The following is a 19,069-nucleotide window of genomic DNA, read 5'->3' on the forward strand; positions in this document are numbered from 1 at the left end:
TGTCCACGGCAACTCATAGATTACAGAGCTGCAACAGGGATTTGATCACATACAGGTAAAATAACAGAAGTTGTGTTTATGCAGCCTTCTGGAGATTTTCACTCTTTTTGTGTAGGGCAGGAGTACTGTGAGTCAAACCCACCCGTAATTTATCTAAAAGAGTTATAACCAACATTCACCCTGAAAAACTAACCCTGGTTTTTTTCAGAACTGTTATATCTGACACATCTGTACTGGGTGAGAACTGTACCATGGAAAGACAAGTGTGGCTGTCACTGTGGCCAAACAATCCTTATGGGGTTTATGGTGTCTGGTAAGATGAAATCTCCCTTTCCTGAGTGCAACCAGGATTACCTTTGGCTGTTGTGGCACCTGCTGGAGCACACCTCTCTGACAGGATGAAGCAGAGAGATCTGCACTATGGATATGGCCACTGCCATCCCAGGTGGCTGTTCCAGCCCCCAGCCTGTGGCACGTGACAAATTCCCACACATCAGGTGTGAGCTGGACTAGGGAACTGATCCCGCTTAAAAGAAAATTAAGTGTATTTTTCCAAATAAGATTTCTTTTCCTTGGTGAAGGCTGGGTCACCTTTGTGCTGTTCTTAAAAACTTGGTCAGATATTTGTCAGGAGGTTGCAGTGCTGCTGGGGATATAGGGTAGCCCATTGATATTGGGAACATCCAGTTTCCTGACTGTGTTTCTGCAGAGTGGTGTACTGATACTGCAGACACCTGGAACAAACAGCTTGGAAGGGGAAACCTTTGCTTGCTAGAATCACAGTTTATTAGGACTCACAGTTTGTGCAGAGGCACATCCATGTTCTGTCTTCTGGCCTTCCTCTTGAGTACCCCGCACTGAAAAACTAATATCAAGGGAGAGACACACAAACAAAATCACCCTGCAAGATATAAGAGGGAGATTCTGGATAATATCTGAGTTCCTTTGAAGTGAAAGCTGAATAGATTGGGAAGTACAATTGAACTAAAGCCACTCCTTTTTGGAGTAGATATACTTTTACCCTGGCTAAGCCATTTCCTGGTGGATTTTTTTTCCCCCCACTTTCCAGCACCTGCTTGTTCCAGAGGGCAACACTCCAGGGATAACTGTGAGCCAGTGCCAAGAGCCAGCATTTCGCACTCCCCCCTCGCCCGCCTCCGCCCCCTGCCACACACCCCGATATAGAATGACAGTACATTGCCACAATTTAAATGACACTGCCTCTGCCCCCTCGGAAGGACAGGTCCTCCAGAGAGCACCGGCCACAGCAGCTGTCCACTCTCCCCAAAAAATTCTTCATCATGGCCTACAAAGCAGCACATTTGGCTTTTAAGTCACGCTGGCACAAGACGGACGAAGAACTTTGTCGGCACAGCATGTCCTTTGTCTTGCACAAGGCCATCCAAAACGACTTCTTCAAGTGTTACCTTTATCTGCTGGAAAAGCTTCCCCTGGGTGAGTAGCCGTGGGCAGGAGTGTCTGTGTGTGCTCTGGGAAGATGGATCGTGTCAGATGGCGCAGGGCAAGCGCATTGCTGACAGTGACTACGAGGAGTAGTTTTGAGAAACCCAGCTCAGGAGACTGCAGTGCTCGCTAAAGAGTTTGGAACTGTGTCTCCCAGCTCTCTCTAATCCCAGTGGCCTGTTGTTTCACTTAATACTCCACAGATTCTTAGAGGAGGGCAAGGGAAAGACTTGCAAGAGTGAATGACTGGCCTTCTGGCTGGCCATTCCTATTTTTGCCATCATTTGACTAAAACATGCTTTGACCTGTTTGCAGCTTGGAAGGACAAATGGAAAACTAGCAGAGCTGGCAGGTGGTTCTTTCTTTTACCTGTTACCTGTTTTGTTGTCATTCTGGGTGTCCTTACCTCTGGTTTGTATTGTTTTGGACAAATGCTTGAAAGGAAGGGATTTACATTTTCTTTCAAGAGTCTTTGTTATGCAGATCTCTGAGCACATTGTCTAACCTACTGTTTGCTCTCTCTCTGGGAGGAAAATGCTTCCAAAAAATTGTTTATAGATAAATTTCAATGAAAGCCTCTGGTACAGAATGCCAAGAGGGTTTGGTGGGTTTTTTGTCTTTTTTTTTAAGATGTAGAAAATGAATGTTCATTTCTTATGAAAATTTGACCCTGAATAGCAAACAAAATTTCCCTGTGTGAATAAAGCTAAAAAGTAGATTTTACTTCAGTCTGTATTATGTTAGCGTGTCCTGTTTTAAGCAGAATTATCCAGGCTATACTCAATGTCAGAACTGTAGGGATTTTAAGATGGGAAGGATGAGCCTGTGCAATCTGTTTAAGTGAATTCTTGGGGGTTCCTTTCTAATTGAATGATCCATTTAGGCAAAACAAATATCTTACCTGTTTGTGCAAACTGTACAGATGCCAGTGATAACTGCTCAAGAGGGTAGAATTAATTAATCCTGAAGAGAGAAAAAACATTTCCATGTTATCTTAGTTTTTTTGATGTGGCTTTTTAAATTCAGCAATATCTGCAGCTATTTAAAATGAAACATGGAAGATAAATACTCCTATCCCTAGTGGTAGGTAGCTGTGAACAATGGAAAGGAAGGAAAGATGAAAAGGAAGAAAGGAAGGGAAATAAATCAATTACAGGCTGATGGAATCTCATGAAGTCGATGAAAATGTTATTCTTTCATTTGTTTTGAAAAGAAACACAACCTACTAGAAACTGAGCAGGATTTCCTACTGTGTTAACTGTTAGTGTAAGTACCACTACATAATTTTAAGATTAAAAGGTACCATTATGAGCGTCTAACTTAAAATTGAGTGTAAAAATTCTGGCATCATGCTTGTAACTTGTCTGGGTCATGGTATGTATTTATGAACACAGAAATACCTTGGTTTAAGTGTTTCAAATGGCTGAGAACCCATCAGTCACCATTCAGCTGTTTCCAGGCCTAATTGCTTCACTCATAAAACTATAGTTATTTCTTGTCTGAATTTTATTTGAATTTCCATTCCTTGCCAACAGGCTTTGAAAAATGTTTGTATCAGACCAAAGGTCCATTCTGCCAGGTTTTTTCATGACCTGACTCATTAAAACTTAACTAATGATCTTATCCAAATTACTTTGACTCCATGGACTGTGAGCCCAGCCTTCACACAAATATGCAGCATGTCTCTTCCTCCATGGTTATTGTCATGAAGTGAAAGTGGGCATAAGGACAGGTGGAGTAGTTCATGTGCCCTGAATCCAGGGAACTTCCCATCCTGCTGTGATGTCAGGGTCTGGACAGGGTCTGGTCAGGCAGGTAAAGAATGTTTGGGTGATTGGCTCAGACAGTTGTGCTCAAATCTTGAGCTCAGTGGAATCCTACGAGGGTCTGTGCTGGGACCTGTCCTGTTTGGAACCATGGAATTGTTTGGACTGGAAGGGACCTTAAAGTTCATCTGGTTTCAACCCCCCTGCCATCTTTATCAGTAACCTGGAGGAGGTGAAGGATTGTTTTATCATCACATCCAGAGATTGCAGCCAACTGCCAGGACTTGTCCACCAGCTCTAAATCAGGACTGCCATCCAGAGGCACCTAAACAGGCTGGAGGAAAGAGACAGGGACAACCTAGTGCCATTCAAGTCCACTGAAATTCCAACCCAGACACTCAGTTGTTTATCTTGACAGGAAAAACCCTGGGTAGCAGCACCACAGACTGATCAGTGTCTGGCCAGGGAGTGCCCTCCTGGTGGGGTTTTATCAGGCAGCAGCTGAATGTCCTGGAAGCAAAAGCAGCCAAGAGAATCCCAGGATGAATTAACAAAAGCATGGCTAGTTGATTGAAGGAAGTGATGATCCCCTTTTCTGCAGCAGTCATTATACCCTACATGTAGAGCCTTGAACTGCCAGTGCAGGAAATGACATGGAATGAATTGAAAGACCCTCCGTGTGGTGAGGGAACAGGAGCATGTGCCCTGTGAATACAAAGGGGATGGGGCATGTTCAGCCAGAAGAGGGGCCAAAAATCATCCTGCTAGTACCTACAGGAAGGTCACGGATAAGATGGAGCTAAGATCTGCATAGTTGTGTGCAGCATGAGGAGAAGGACTGGTGGCCATAAATCAAAAGTAGTCCAGACTGGCTATAAGGAAAAAAATCTTTTTATATCAGGACAGTCAGGCATTGGAACAGGTTGCTCAGGGAAGTTGTGCAATTGTCCACCACTGGAGGCTTTCTAAACCTAGCTGTCTAAACCTTGATGAACCTCATCTGGCATCATGTCTGTCCCTGCTTTGAGCAGCAGTTTGGAGCAGAGACTTCCTCAGGTCTCTTTCGACTTGGACTATCCTGTGATCCAGTGCTCTCTGTGATGGAGAGGACAGAATCTGGCAGGTCTGAACATCTCTGCATAATGCCAGTTTCCAGCTCACTTCAGAGTGGGCCTGAGCAGAAATGAGCTGAACTTCTCAGGCTTCAAGACTAGAGCCAGATATCTCTGTGTAAACAGTGTCAAAGGACTAGAGCAACACCGTGACCTAGCAAGGAAGTTAAGCATGTGCTTGACCCAACTTAGGAATAATAACAGTGCAACCAAGCTTCACACTGAATCCTGCAGGGCTGCCCAGGGTCAGCAAGGTCCAAAGCTTCCTCCAAACTCTGCAAACTCCACACTCCCCCCACTCCATTGCTGGGTTCAGTGGTGGAGCTCTTCTAGGCATGTTTACTTAGGAGCTGAGCATATCTGGTATCACAGCCTGTTAAAAGAAACATGTCACTTTTACAGACCAGGCTAACATTTATAAATAAAAGACATGAGTAACTTCAGGCCCTGATCCAACAATGTACTTAAATGTGTGTGAGAGCCCTTAAGCCCAATGGACTTTATTGGAGCTACTCAGATGCTGGAAATTATGCACGTGTTTACACGGGCTGTGGGACTCGGTGCCAGTGGGCTGAGATCTGCAGTGGAAAACTGAGAAGATCCATCCCTGGAGACAAATATTCCTGCGTGTGAGGCACGTGGCTGTAAGCAAAATCTGCTTTGGGGGTGGGATGATGTTCATCCTCTATAAAACAGAATTTACATGGTATTCAGACCACAGTAGAGAGGTAGATTCTACCATGCACACAGATAACTGTTTTTCAACTGATGCACAAAGCAGATGTTGCATTTAAAAGGGAGTGCTCAGCCAAACTGGAATTAGTTCAGTATCTTGCAGAAAGCAATTGGAGCCGCAAAATAATGTTCACAAATAAAAACTTCAAAAAAATTACTTGCAACATTTACTCCTGCCAGGGAGATTTAGTTGAGGAAAGCCTGAAGTCAAGAACTGTAAGTCAGCATACTGCAGGTTGGGATTGTTGCACTGGGTCTTACCTATTAATTGGTCCATTTCTTCAGAGATTTAGACCAGATGCCCTGAAAAACAACATTTTTAACTGATCCATAAGAAAATATGAGAGATAATGTTTTGAACTTTGCAGGGCAAAGGTGGATAGTGTCTGTCTAGTCCACATTGGCTGGCCTTCAGTAGATCACCACTGTGCATTCAGACTGTGTTTGCAGTGACTGAAAATTATTGATGTCTCATGACTGGAGTGACCTTTAGGGAGCCAGTTCGTGCCCTCAGCCTGCTTGAGCAGTGGGTTTGCTTCAACCATCTCCACTTGGGGACTTGCCAGCAGATTCAGCTGAGGGACAAGTGTGCCGTGAAAAAGTTTCTTCTTTACTGGAAACACATTTCTGACATTAAATCTTACAGGTTAACTGCATTAACACTGAAAACCTCATCTGTTAGACAGCTGCCTTGCCCTATTATGCCTGAGGAAGTTTCAGCCTGTGTCATTCTATCCTGCTCGTGCCCTACTTTACAAAATTCACTGAAGGCAGGCTGTGTACCCATAGCAGGCCTCGCAAGTATTTCATTTCCTGATGCATGAGGCAGTCCCACACGGGTCATGGAAACGGAGATGCCTCTGGCTAGGCAGGTCCTGTGATGAGGGGGAGGCACGGCTGCAGCACTGACAGCCACCAAGGACATGTGGTGCTTCTCTTTTGGGGTAGATTCCTGCAAGCTTGGCAAACCTCCTCCTCCTCCTCCCTGTGGTGCTGCTGCTGGAGCCTGCATGCCAGGCACAGCTGCGAGGCAGACCAGAGGTGAGTCTGACTGGCTCTGCCTGAAAAACAAACCGGGTTTTCCAGAGATTTGCACTGGGAGAGCTGGCAGGGCTGCAAATTCCTGAGAGGGAGGAGCAACACTGAGGGAGCAAGAGGTGGGAATCACCTCTATAGATTTCACACTGTACAAGTGAGGCTGTGGGTCCACAGGGGGAAACTTTGAGTACACTGCGCCTCTTTGCATTGGCCTGTGTTCTTGCGTGCCCTGGGGCGGGACATGTATAAAAACATCTTTTCACAGTGTAGTGCATAGAAAAGCCCCTTGGATGCTCACCCAGAGCTGGTTTTGGATACCAGCACGTAGGGCAGGGCTCTGGGGCCCCAGATGGCCCGGGAGGAGCTGCAGTCAGCTGGTGTGTGCATGCAAGTCCTGGCAGGAATTCTGCAAGCCTGATACTGGTTCTGAGTGGGAAATGTGAGAGCACACACTCCAGATCTGATATCCTGAACACCACCATATCGTCCTCATGTGTTGCTGCAGGTCAGGCTCATGTTTTGAGTAGAAGGACTCTGAATATTTGTTGTTCATGCTGTCCTGGTGTGCAGATAGCCTGTAAATGCCTTTCCTTTCAGTCTAGCAAAATGGCAGAAGTCACTGTCCCTTGGCACATCCATGAAACAATTCCTGGAATCATCACTGGGTTCATATATGGATCACAAAGCCAACATACAGGGATTCAGTTCTGTTCAGCAGAAAGGCTGACCTCAGAAATAGAGCAAAAGGAGACACTGAGAAGACAAGATGGTGCCACTTCTGGATAAGGACAGAGATCCCTAACTGGAAAAATCCCAGCCACTGATGAAGTCTTTTTCCCAGGCTCTGGGAGCTGCCCTGGCCAAGTTGTGCTGGGGATTGTCTGCTGCCCCCTTCGTATTAATTTCTTCAGCTAAACCGTTTCTTCTGAGTATGTGAATATAATCAGTGGAGTGTGTAAAACTCCCGGGTTTGACCCTTGCTGTGCTCAGTGCTTCTTGTGGTATAAATTTCTCAGGCATAACATAAATGTGTAATGGATTAAAGCTTTAATAGTATCCGTTCAGCAGTTGACTTAAGCAGGTGATGACAAGAGGGGCTGGTAATGCTGCTTTTGTTGGATGAGGGATATGCTGGGCATGCTGCTTATATGTAACCCAATAGCACTATTCTGTTCCGAGTGGTCCTTGGTGGTAATTATTCCCTACCCTACTTCCTTTGTCCCCCCCCTCATTTGCCTCCAAAATGTCACTCTCCTGCTGAGGATGGGCAGGCACACACTTATCATTCCCCACTGAGCTTGCTTGCCCTCAATTAAATACATTCCAGGCTTATATTTGGGGCCTCTGGCCTTACTGTCCTCCTCTGCGTGGAGGGCGTGATTCCTGTTCTCTGGCCTGCACAAGCCTATTCAGCCCCTTCCCAGCAGCAGCTGGCCATGCTCCCATGGAAGTTTGAAGATGCAGGGACAAAGAACTGCTCTCTGGTCCTTCTGTGCAGCTGGCAGGGAGCTCTCCCTCTCTCTCTTGTAATGAACTCAGAAGGTGTTTGCTGCTGGATGATTTCCAGTTCCCTGAGTGTGCTGGGAAGCTGCAGCAGACCTGGTCTCACACTGCAAGGTGGTGCTTGCAAAGGCTTCTTCCCAGCGTGGCTCCATCCCTTCTCCTTGCTCGGCTTTCACTGTCAGGCTTGGAGTTATGTTTTTGGTGGAGGGTCTGTCACACACACAGGAGAATACCTGGGCAGTTGTGTGCACACATGAGACAGTCAGAGGTGATGATTTCCAAGCAAAATTCATAGTCTGCCTCAATCTAAACTTTTGAGCTTTGAATCCATACTTTTGATATGCTGATGCACATTGAGTAGAGAATGTGGAGGATAGACCTCAGTTTTTAAATAACAGGGCAAAATAGCCCTTTATCCAGCAAAACTCACAGGTTTTAATAAAATAGCTTCAAAATACTGATTGCTGTATATTACCAGCAATGTAGCCATGTACCAGCAATGTACCAGCAATGAAAAGAAACATCCAAGCCTGTGGCACACAGGAACCTTTCAGTTTATCACCCACTGAATACCTTGCTCCTTGACCCGTGACAGATGAACATTTAGGACTGTCTCTTCTAAATTGTGTCCCCCCTGTGTACTCATTTAGGCCTGAGACTACCATCTGCTCCTTGGTTCAGCTTACTTGCACTGCCACAGACCATACAGTATCACTAAAAATAAACCAGAGCAAGTGCCTCATTCATCCACTCTCTTCCTGGTGCACTCTCTGTGCAGCTGTCAGTAGCTGGAAAGCATATCTGGAAATCTGCACAACAGTTAGGTCAGTGATAGCAGAGATGATGACCCTGCATAGTAGTAAATGCTGCCCACAGGTTTTCCAAGAAAAATCAGACCACTTGATGTCCATGGTGTGCGTGTTCACTTCAAACCTGAAGTGATTTTTCACTGACACGAAAACTTAGTGTGATGATTGAAATGACTTCTGAACCTGGAAAGCACCAAATTTGCATGAGGCGGGCTGGATCCCTTCAAGGTTTTGTAGGATTCAATCCAACACCTTTCTTTCCACCATTGCCTTAGAAACAGATTCGGTGTTTTGGAGGCTCAGCTTAAGTTTACAGGTCTTCATCATCGTGTCTCTGGAGCAATTAACTAAGCCAGAAGTACCTGTCACTAGTAATGACATGGTGGTTTATCTGCTTGCAGTGAAACTTTATGCTCTGACAAGTCAAGTCATCAACGGGGAGATGCAGTTCTACGCCAGGGCCAAACACTTCTACCGGGAGGTGCCGGCCACAGAGGAGGGAATGATGGGAGACTACATCGAGCTCTCCAACACAGACGTCGAATCCTCCCGGGAATTTCTCAGGAAGTTTGTTGGGGTGAGTCATTTAATCTCATCTTCTGCAAGAAGCAGTGGTGACGTGTCAGAAATGATGTGCACGGTGCCCAGCCACACCTGATTGAAACGGCTCCGCGTGTCACATCGGGTTTGCAGTCACAGGTCACCACTGTCATTGAGTCTAGTCGTGTGTTCTGCCAGGTCATTCATCAGCATTGATACACATTACATCATTATTTACCTGTTTTACATCCTTTTCTAATGCTCCCAAGCTGCAATAAGGATTGTGCAAAGAGTTCTTGCAGCTGCGTTTGAGTGAGAGATTAATTCTGAGTGCAGGACTGGGACCTTTCCTGATAAAATCCTTGTTGGCTTCAGTGGCAGATTTGTCTGTGCAAATTCTTGCAGTCCAGCTGCATATAGGTTTGCCTACTGATAGATATTTCTGAGAATGCTGCAACAAAAACCCACCATCTCCCACACATTGGAAGTATACAGAATAAGTTACACATTAGGCAAAATATTTTTCCTTCAACATTCCAGTGTCACTGAACACCTTTTTAGGCAGATTGCTAAAGGTCTGTAAACATCTTGAAAGGTCTGCTTTGGCCTGAATTTCAATGAGATACCAAGTAGGTTTTAAGAGCAGTATCACTTTGGTCAGTTTCTGAAAATCTCTAGAGTCCTAAAGCTGTCTTTGGAAATCTGAAAATCTTTAGAAGTGTGGCCTAATGGTTTTGTGACTGCCCTTCCCTCTTACCAGGGAAAGAGCCCACTAAATCAGTTCAGCAACAGTATTAGATGTTAAAGAATCCACAAACAAATTTGTTAAGTTCTCCTGCTGGCAAAATGACTAGTTCTATATAATGCTACCATAGCTCTTTAATTTTCTGCTCAAATGTACAATTTTGGGATAACCAGATAACCTTTTTATAGCCTGAATGATTCACTGTGGGAAGAAAGCTCAATAGGTTAATTACATGTTGTATATGAAAAAAAAAAAAAAAAAAAAAAAAAAAAAAAGGCACAGTTCAAATGGATTGGGCTGGAAAATGAGTGTGGCTTGACAACAGAAATTATGCAGAGCAGTGAAGGGCAAGGGATGGCAAAGTTTGCTGTACCTGATAGAGGGAGACTTCTGGGGCCGTGAGCCAGCAAAACACAAGTAGATAGCTGCATTTTTTCCATATTAACAATTATTTGTATTAATGCTGACGCAAAAAAAGGCTTCTCAGAGCCTCTCTGTATCACACTGTCAACAAACACAAAATAAGAAAATACAAAGGAGGTTCACTAAGGAGCTGAACCTGCTGGGAACGTTTCTGAAAACGGCATTTTCAGAAGAAAAATTAAATGCGGTCGAGGCACATTCACTAAATTTTATTTATGTCTTGTTTTAAGGAAATTTGTGGAATTCAAGTGGTGCATAAGTGTGTGCTCAGGGGAAGATTTCACCCTTCCTAGACGTCCCGTAGATGCAGTTTCCTGCAGCAGGTTTGTGTCACACTGTTACACTTTCTCCTCTCCAAGACCCAAAAAGGAAAGATGTACAGTCTGTGACAGAGCTTCACAAGCCAAAGAGGAATCATACCCAATGCATCAGCTGTGATGACAGATACAAAATACTCCAGAGCAAAATTCCTACTCCTATAATTAGCCAGGGATAGAAAGGATACTCTGAATGGCCAAGACCAAACAAGAAAAAAATAAAAAAGGAACAGAAAAGAGTCTGCACCTTTTGCTTATTCTGATTTAGTTTGTTAAAGCCTGTCCTCTGTTGAGATGTAGTCAATTGATTATGTTACCTATGGTTTATTTCCCTTTCTTACTACTGAAATTTGAATCCTGCTCAACCAGATACAGATATTTAGTGGCTTTCTGTAGCAGTGACTTTATAATAAAGCGAATGAACTGTCTTACCAAGTTTATGGCTCTATGAAAAAAATTTTAACCCATAAGATGATAAAGATAGGAAAAAACAATCTGCTTCACCATAATATACTTTCTTTGTTTTTGAGGAGTCTAACAAAACTGGAAAATAGGAAAATTTGTTTCAAATCAACTGAACAATTTTATTATTGTTTCACCCTCTGAAAAACTTTTTCCTTTGTTTTCAAGAGCTCAAGTCAGTTCCAAAATAAAAAATGCTCTTTTGAAACGAAAAGTTGACAAGTTTGGTTTATTTTTTCCTTGAAAGTTAGGGGGGAAAAAAAAAAAGGCACTTTGACGTTTTCAAAATTTTTTCCCCATGTTCTTTTGGCTAAAAACTATTCTCTAGATTTTGAAATACCAGTTTCACAGAGAGTTTTATTCATGTAAAACTTTACATTCTGGCAAAGCTGGTGCTCCCTAAAAAAAAAACACTTGCCCCTTGAGTTCCACTCAAATTACCCCTCTTGAGTTAGTTTGGCTGGCGTGGAAATGCCACACAGTGACATTTCCCTTCCATGACTGATGTTGCATACCTTCAGGTATGGCATTTCTTAGCATGATCCTTAGCACCACTGTAAACTGAGCTACACATTTCTTTACCATGGGAGAATTTATCTTGCCCGGGCACATGGAAGGAATTACAGAAAGGGACTGAGGGCTTCACTTACATTTCAGCTTGTCTCCTTCGCGGGCGAGTCGAATGGAGTTGAAAGTGCCACTGTGCTCGAGTTAAGAGGTTTTATGTGTGTGTGGGCAGAACTCAAACCAAGAGCAACATGGCTTGAGCCAACAGTGCTCTGCAGACAAGCTCCAGGCTGTCTCAGCCACAGGGTTATCAGCACAGCTACAGCCCTGCATATTTATGGCAGCGTGCTAATGCCTCGGTGTCCACACAGCCACTGTGTTTCCAAGTGCCTAATCCGGAGGTAGCGACTAAAAAAAGAAAATAAAGAAAACAAAGGAAGCATTAATTCAGCGTCGGTTGTGAGCTGTAGGTGTGTAAAATATTACAGATGGAGATTATGTTGACTTTATAGCTCCCTCTCTGCCCTCAACGCTTTCTCCCTCTCTTGCCCCCAACTCACCTGCGTGATTGGTTACTTGCTGAGTGAAAACTTCTTGGAAGTGATTTTTCTCCAGTGTGATCAGGGTGATAGAAGAGATGTTGTTGAAAATGTGCTCTTTTTTATTTATTCAGAAGGAAAACCACTGGGATTTTTATCTATTTCTTGAACTCTGATTCCTTTTTCTGTCCTACATAGCTTCACTGCCTTTCTGCTCTTCCAAGACCTGAAGTAGCACCAGGAACACATCCCACAGCTCTTTTATTCCAAATGAAATTTATGAGTGCCCTGTTTAGCTTTAGAGAACAATTTTAGGGTGTATATGTGTCCTAAAGGACAGTGATTCTGAGTAATGGGAAGCAAGTAGTCAGAGGAGCAGTCAGTCTCAAATTTTGAAGCCTGTTCTGGCTTACAGTTTTCACTTATATTATTTTTTTAAATAAGGAGTCCGATTTTCAACTCAATTAGACTTTTGGGAAAATGTTAGCCTTCCAAAGAAAATGTTAATACTCTGTCAAAGCCCTGAGCACTTCCAAACTGAAAATATATTAGCTGAACATGGAATTATGTCAACATTTTCATTACAAACGGAGCTGTGGTGTTTCATAGGGCTTCTCAACTGACTGCTCGAAGCTCTCCCTCCTTTTCAGCAAAGCGTGGGATTGAACTTCATCTCCCAAGACCATTCCCTTTCCCTCTTCTCGATGGCACACAGAGATGTCTCATCAGAGGTCCTTGCTGTGACGTGTCATGGGACATGAATTCCCTGTTTTGAGCGAGGTGCTGTGACTGCAGATTCTGTGAAACACAAGTGTTGAAGGAATTGCCTGGCTTTTTGTCGAATTCTGTTGGTGGTTTTGGTAAACCATCCCAGTTTTCTCAGGAGCTTCCTCTCAAAGATTTTTAGTTAATCCCACCAGTGTAGACCTGTACGTATCTGCCAGCCAGCAATATGGAAATCCACCTTGTAAAGATCCAAGACACTGTTCCTTCTCCTTTCCTGAACTCCTTGTTACCTCTTAGTCTGGTCCTTAGCAAAAGCCACATGCTCCTAAGTGCAGCCTGTGGATGAGGAATGGCTCCCATTTTCTGGCTAACTACAAACAGGTACTCTCCAGAGCCCAATAGGGTTGAAGTTCTGTGGACTCGTGCACACATCAGGAGATTAATCTTCCTGGGCACACAAACTGGGAGCAGCAGCCCTGGAGACTGGTGAGAGCCCTTGAGGGCCGTGTGCTCTTTCTACAATTACTCCGTGTAATCAGATGCTCGCCTGGGCTATTCATAGTCATGTCATTGACAGTGCTGTCCTTTGACCTTAATAATCTACTGAATTACCCACTGAAGCCAGGCCAAAAAAGTGTGAGTTACATGATTTATGCCTGGTTCATTACAAAGGGGGGTCTCCCAATAAGCAAGAAGAGCAAGACTTCCTGGGCTTATTGCCTCTGAGTGCAGTGAAGCTGCAGCAGGGACTTTGGCCCACAGGTTTCACTTCAACGCTCAGTTCCAGGGGACAGGGAAAAGGTGTTTACATTTGCTTTTAATGTATTTGTTTAACAGATAACTTCGGCCAGGGGAGCTCCTATCCCACAGTCAGTACGTGTGTAGACTCAGAATTTCTGTTTTACAGAACAGCAACAGGCTCTTAAGAGCCATTTTATAGCTAGAATGGAAGCTTTAGGGGTGAAATACAGCTTTCATTATAAAACTTTTTTTACAGCGCTTCATTATTTTCTCATAGTCACAGCCTTTGTGCCACATTTTTTCATGTCTGATCTCTGTCCAAAGATGACATTTATGAAGAAAAAAGGAACAGTTAAGCAAAACCTAGTCAATCATCTTTCTTGTCTCTATGCCTAAAAGAGAAATTCTGTATATGCTCCAACCCAAACTTCTTGAGTTGTCGTAAGTTACCTACCACTCCAAGACCTTTGTTCAAACACAATTTGTTTCAAGAACTGCACTTTGATCCCAGGGATTCTGTGTATCTGCAGAGATGCCCATGGGCACCTCGGGAGCTCTGTGCTGCAGAAGTTACTCCTTGCATGCAGTATTTGCTGTATGCTTCCTTTTTTATAGGCCTTTACAGGACACAGAATGAGGCTTATCTAGCCTCGTGGTTGCCTGTGAGGTATGAACATTGGAAGTTGCAAGGACTTTACAAAGAGTAGTGGATCTTCTGAGAAAGCTAGGAGCTTGTGAAAGACTCTGTCTCTTTTTACACCAAGCAAAAACTTCCTGTACAGCAGTAAATGCAGTGAGAAGACCCAGCAGCAGCAGCCCAGGAATGTGACAGCCCAGCCCAGCTCAGACAGTGGTACCCAAATCTGATTGCTGATTCTTAGCAATCTTCCCAACAGCCCTGCACAGATAAGGAGAGAAGACACCAGGCTGGCTGGACACACAGAGTGGGTTACATGATATCTGTGATTTTTTTTTCAGGTGATATTTTTCAGGTTTCAAATGATTTTCTCATATCCCTCAGGGAGTGGGGAAGGCTGGCACCAGCCGCGCCCTGGACTGTGGCTCTGGGATAGGTCGGATCAGCAAACACGTCCTGCTGCCCGTTTTCAAGAGTGTGGAGCTGGTGGATATGATGGAGAATTTCCTGGCTGAGGTCCCAAACTACCTGCAGGGCAAGGAGGACAGAGTAGAGATGTATTACTGCAAAAGCCTCCAGGAATTCACACCGGCCCCACAAAGATACGACGTCATCTGGATTCAGTGGGTTTCAGGTTAGTTCGGCGTGGTCCTTCTGCCCTGACATCTCACAGAACAGGCAGCCTGTGCTCAGGGGAGGTTCTCAAATCTTTGGGACTGCTTCCTAAAACATCATGAGAGACTTCTGAGAGTTTCCCCAAGCCACATGCACAGTGGGGTACAGATCAAATTGTTTTTTTCAGGCCACATTTTGGAAAAACGTACCAGTTCCTGGAGAGCAGCCTGCATGCAAAGGTGCAGCTGAGGGGGAAGCCTTGTAGATGGATTTTCTGGAGCAGGAATACTCTTTCTTAGTTGCCTGGGGTGCAGAGAGATACACGGGGCTCACCACACTTGTGAATAGTGGTTCCTGAACCTGCTGGTTATCCAAGCTTGGAGGTATTTCAGGAAACAATCGGGGAAAAAAGCCATCGTGGAATCACCAATACCTGTAAATCAGATCAGGTGTTACTACGTGCACTGATGTTTATCAGACAGGTTCCCTTAGCTGTGTCCCACAGTAGCTCCTCCTATAAGAAACATCTGTTTCTTCTCCTGCAGCCATGCCAGTGAATGCCCTGCAGCATTTACAGCAATCAGATAATGAGGGTTATGCACCTTACCAAAGAAAAATAAAATTCTGTGCAGTGGAAAGGAGGTTTGCTCGTAATTTGTGAACTGAAGTGTCCATGGCGCAGTTTCAGAAAGCAGAAGGAATTATTCAAGAGGAGGTCTGAACAAATTGCTTTAGATGAGCATAATTTCTGTTTGTATTTTTGCTTTTCTTTAATAACGAGTCATTGCAGTAAATGTAGCTCCTGCCTCACCTTTTGAGCAAATCCAAGTCAAAATGAGGAGGAATGAGCTTAGACCTACCTAAGGCTGTGCTGGTCAGGTGTGTGGCTCCTAACTAAGGGAGCATATCATATTCTTAACATAGACACAGATCTGAATCTCCTTTCTCCATCAATGTCAAGGAGATATGGAGTCATCTTAATCATTAATCGAACTTCTACCCCTATCTTGAATTTGGCTGAAGTATGCCAATAAATTCATTTGATGGAGCGAGAGCAGGACTGTCTGCTAGAGAGCAACATCTTTAAGATCTCATTTTGTTAGAAAGTTACACTAAAAGCCAAGTAAAGAGGAAAATAAATTCCAAAATAGGTGTTCAAAAGCTTCAGTGAATCTTACCAAAGAAATCTTGATTTGTCTTATGCATGCATAAGCATGTGAACCCTGGCAGTCATTTGGTGAAAAAGTGAAAGTGCAAGCTTACATTTCATCTAGAAATGACCATTTTCCTTCAACTTGAAAGGTATTCAGCTTTAGTTTTTGGGGACCTTTTTTTTTTTTTTTGGTTAGGAGTAGGTAAAGAAACTTGACATGCTATGTCATAATGTGGTCTTGAAATTACAACTTCCCTTTATAAAAGTTTAAATCTTCCATCAAGAAAACAAAATAATTTAACTAGAAAATACAGGTGATTATTTTTTCCCAAGTTTTTCATTCAGTTTCTGATCACCTGTCCTTATTTATTCTTGTTAGATGTTTCACATGTGAGAGTGAGATTTTGCTCTTCTCTGAGCTCTACACCACTGTTCTCAACAGAATTCCTGGTCTTTGAGAAGGAAGGATAACAAACGAATCTCAATAACATATTGAAAAAAAAGCTCTGTTTTAAAATATATACATATCTGCAAAAATCTCATGGGGTATGGTGTAACGTGAGGAGTTTAATTGGTATTTTGGAACGTCTTGCAGTTTGCTGGATCTTTGATCCAGAACTCCTTTGATGGGTATATAGTGTTACACAAATTTACAGATATTTTTAGCAGTAAAACACAGAGGGGACTGGGATTATCTAGTTTGACCTACTCTATATCCCAAGCTGTTCTGTTCATACCTTTACCCTTGTGCTAAGCCAGTAGTTTGTGTTCAATTCAAACATATCTTGAAAGATTCAACCACACTCGGTTTGAGGACTTAAAGAGGTGGTAAACCCCACTTCTGTTGGTAGTTTCCAGTGGGTAATTCCTTACACTGTTAAACACTTGTCACTCATTCCCTATATGAATTTGTTTGGCTCCAGTTTCCTGCCACTGATTCTTATTATGATTTAAACCACCAGATTAAAAATTCCTTCAGCACCCACTATTTTCTCCACTCTCCCCAGTGGCTTCTGTCCACATCTGTTGCTGCTACCAGTATGAATCCTAAATATTGACTGGAGTTGGCATTTGTTGATCTCGTTGATTTGCCCAAGATTTTCTAGTTAAATCTGGCAGAACTAGAATAATAATTTCCTGCAGTAAACAGGCTACGGAGACTCAGATCAAGGCACGATTCTGATGCGTCTGAATGGTCAACAGCGACCTATTTTCCATCTTTTCTCCTGTAGGATACCTGACAGACAAAGATCTCCTGGAGTTTCTCATCCGCTGCCAGGATGGCCTGAAGGACAATGGTGTCATCATCCTGAAGGACAATGTGGCCAGGGAGGGCTGCACCCTGGACTGCCTGGACAGCAGCGTGATCCGAGACCTGAACATCCTGCACAGCCTCATCGAAATGAGCGGACTCACCGTGCTGCGGGAGGAGAGGCAGGAGGGCTTCCCTGAGCAGTGTGTCCCTGTCTGGATGCTGGCCATGCAGAGAGGCCACTCCTGACTGCCCAGTGACACTGCAGGCACAGCACTGTGGGTGAGCCATGGCACTGGCAAGGAGAAAAAGCACCTCCTGGAATCCTGCTAACCACACGCACTGCTCCAGGGCAGCAGCTCCTGAAGGGTCAGGAGAGAATCACAAAGCTTCTCCCAGGAATAGTCTGCTTCTAAATCCTTACCTGCTCCATCATTCTTTCCATTTTTAAAAATTTCCTAACCTTTCCTAACCTCCTTGTCAGATCTCTTTTCCGTTAAGGAGTCAATACTCTACAAAACTCATCTAATACAAAGTAATTAGGTCTGAAGTTTCTGCAGTAGTTAATCTATTTTGGGGTGTTCTGTAGGAGGTGTTAACAAGTCTGGGTTTTACTATGGCACTTAAGTCTTCTGGGAATTTAGGACGGATCTGTCAGATCACTGAAGCAGGAAATTCAAGTAACTTCTGGAAAACGTCACCCAAATTTTGACTGTCCTCTCTATCTGTACTTTAAAATATTTAAATCAAGAATATAAGGAAAGTTTTATCTTTTTGTTGGCATCAGCTATGCAGGGGTTTTTTGTGGGTTTTGTTTTTGTTTTGTTTTGATCTGGGGTTTTTTTTGGTGGTGGTGGTGGCAGCTTTTTGTTGGGTTTTTGGGGGGTTTTTGGAGGGGGGGGTAGATTTTTTTGCATTTCTGTCAATTTGGACAATAAAACAACCTAGTTAATTTTCCATATTTAGGAGCTACTTCATCTTCCTGATGTTTCTGCTGTAGAACAATAGTGATGCATAAGGGATTTCACACTCCTGGGGAAAACTTGGCCGACAAATATCTGCATGTTTACATTGAAATTTTGTGAAAAACTTGCCCCACATATTACATTCTGGAATTATTTTTTTTTTCCAGAATGTTCACAGTGGAAACCACTTGAAAGCCTCTCTTTATTTTTCATACCACTGTACATTTCTTTCTTTCCCACATTCAGAACAAGTCTGGCACCATATGCAGAGCTAATGGGATTTCACAGAGCGTTAATAGTAAGACTGTAAGAAGAACTAATACAGTATTGTATTAATTAACAACTGTGCTAAACTGCAGAGTGTTAGTTTAACACAAAAGCTATGATTTATATTCAAAGAGCAGCTGTAGAAGCCTTGATTTGAAAATACTGACATGCGGCCCATCTCCTTAAGGCTCACAGAAATTATACATTAAGCTTCTTGTCCTCTTCATGGAGGCATACAAAACAGATTAAGAATTCAGAATTCTGCTTCATTCTAAAGATGTGAAAGGGGGAATTTTGAAATTAGTTATGAGGGAAAGCTACACGACCACAGTTTTCCAAGATGATTAAGATTTTTTTTTTATCCAGGCAAAAGCAAATGTTTCTTTTGAATTGAACTTGTAACACAATTTCCCCATAACTTAAAATGTTACTAAGGCTTGTTCAAAATTTTAGAAATTAATGATAACATTAGAAACGTTCTGACTGTCAGAATGTTTTTATCACATCTTACTCCCCTGAAATGCAATCCTGGCAAAGCTTTTCAGACTTTGTAAAGAGTTGCACTATGACAAATCTCGCTGTGCTAGTGGAAAGGAGTTCTATAAAACACCCCTCACATGACAGCAGGCACAATTGGCTGGGTCAAATATTGTCAGCTGTGTTAGATTAACTAAAAAAGAAGCCTGAAGATAACAAGATAAGGGAGCCTCTCAGCTGGATTTTAGTACACATTGCTGTCCTTTGATAACAAAT

At 43.3% G+C, this 19,069-nt stretch overlaps 1 protein-coding gene across 1 annotated transcript; it reads left to right on the top strand.

Annotated features, from left to right (window-relative positions):
- Positions 1-1,211: 1,211 nt before the first annotated feature.
- Positions 1,212-17,938, top strand: NTMT2 (N-terminal Xaa-Pro-Lys N-methyltransferase 2). Its single transcript, XM_066325554.1, has 4 exons — positions 1,212-1,455; positions 8,829-9,004; positions 14,449-14,698; positions 17,065-17,938. The coding sequence occupies exons 1-4, from the start codon at positions 1,212-1,214 to the stop codon at positions 17,331-17,333; spliced, it is 939 nt and encodes a 312-aa protein (XP_066181651.1). The 3' UTR covers positions 17,334-17,938.
- The last annotated feature ends 1,131 nt before the right edge of the window (positions 17,939-19,069 follow it).

The sequence above is a fragment of the Sylvia atricapilla genome, chromosome 9 (assembly GCF_009819655.1).
Source record: "Sylvia atricapilla isolate bSylAtr1 chromosome 9, bSylAtr1.pri, whole genome shotgun sequence".
Lineage (NCBI taxonomy): Eukaryota > Metazoa > Chordata > Aves > Passeriformes > Sylviidae > Sylvia > Sylvia atricapilla.

Coding starts and splice junctions, on each gene's coding strand:
- NTMT2 (XM_066325554.1), top strand. CDS start 1,212: ATGACACTGCCTCTGCCCCCTCGGAAGGACAGGTCCTCCAGAGAGCAC. Junction 1,456..8,828: donor GCTGGAAAAGCTTCCCCTGG/GTGAGTAGCCGT, acceptor ATCTGCTTGCAG/TGAAACTTTATGCTCTGACA. Junction 14,699..17,064: donor CTGGATTCAGTGGGTTTCAG/GTTAGTTCGGCG, acceptor TTTCTCCTGTAG/GATACCTGACAGACAAAGAT.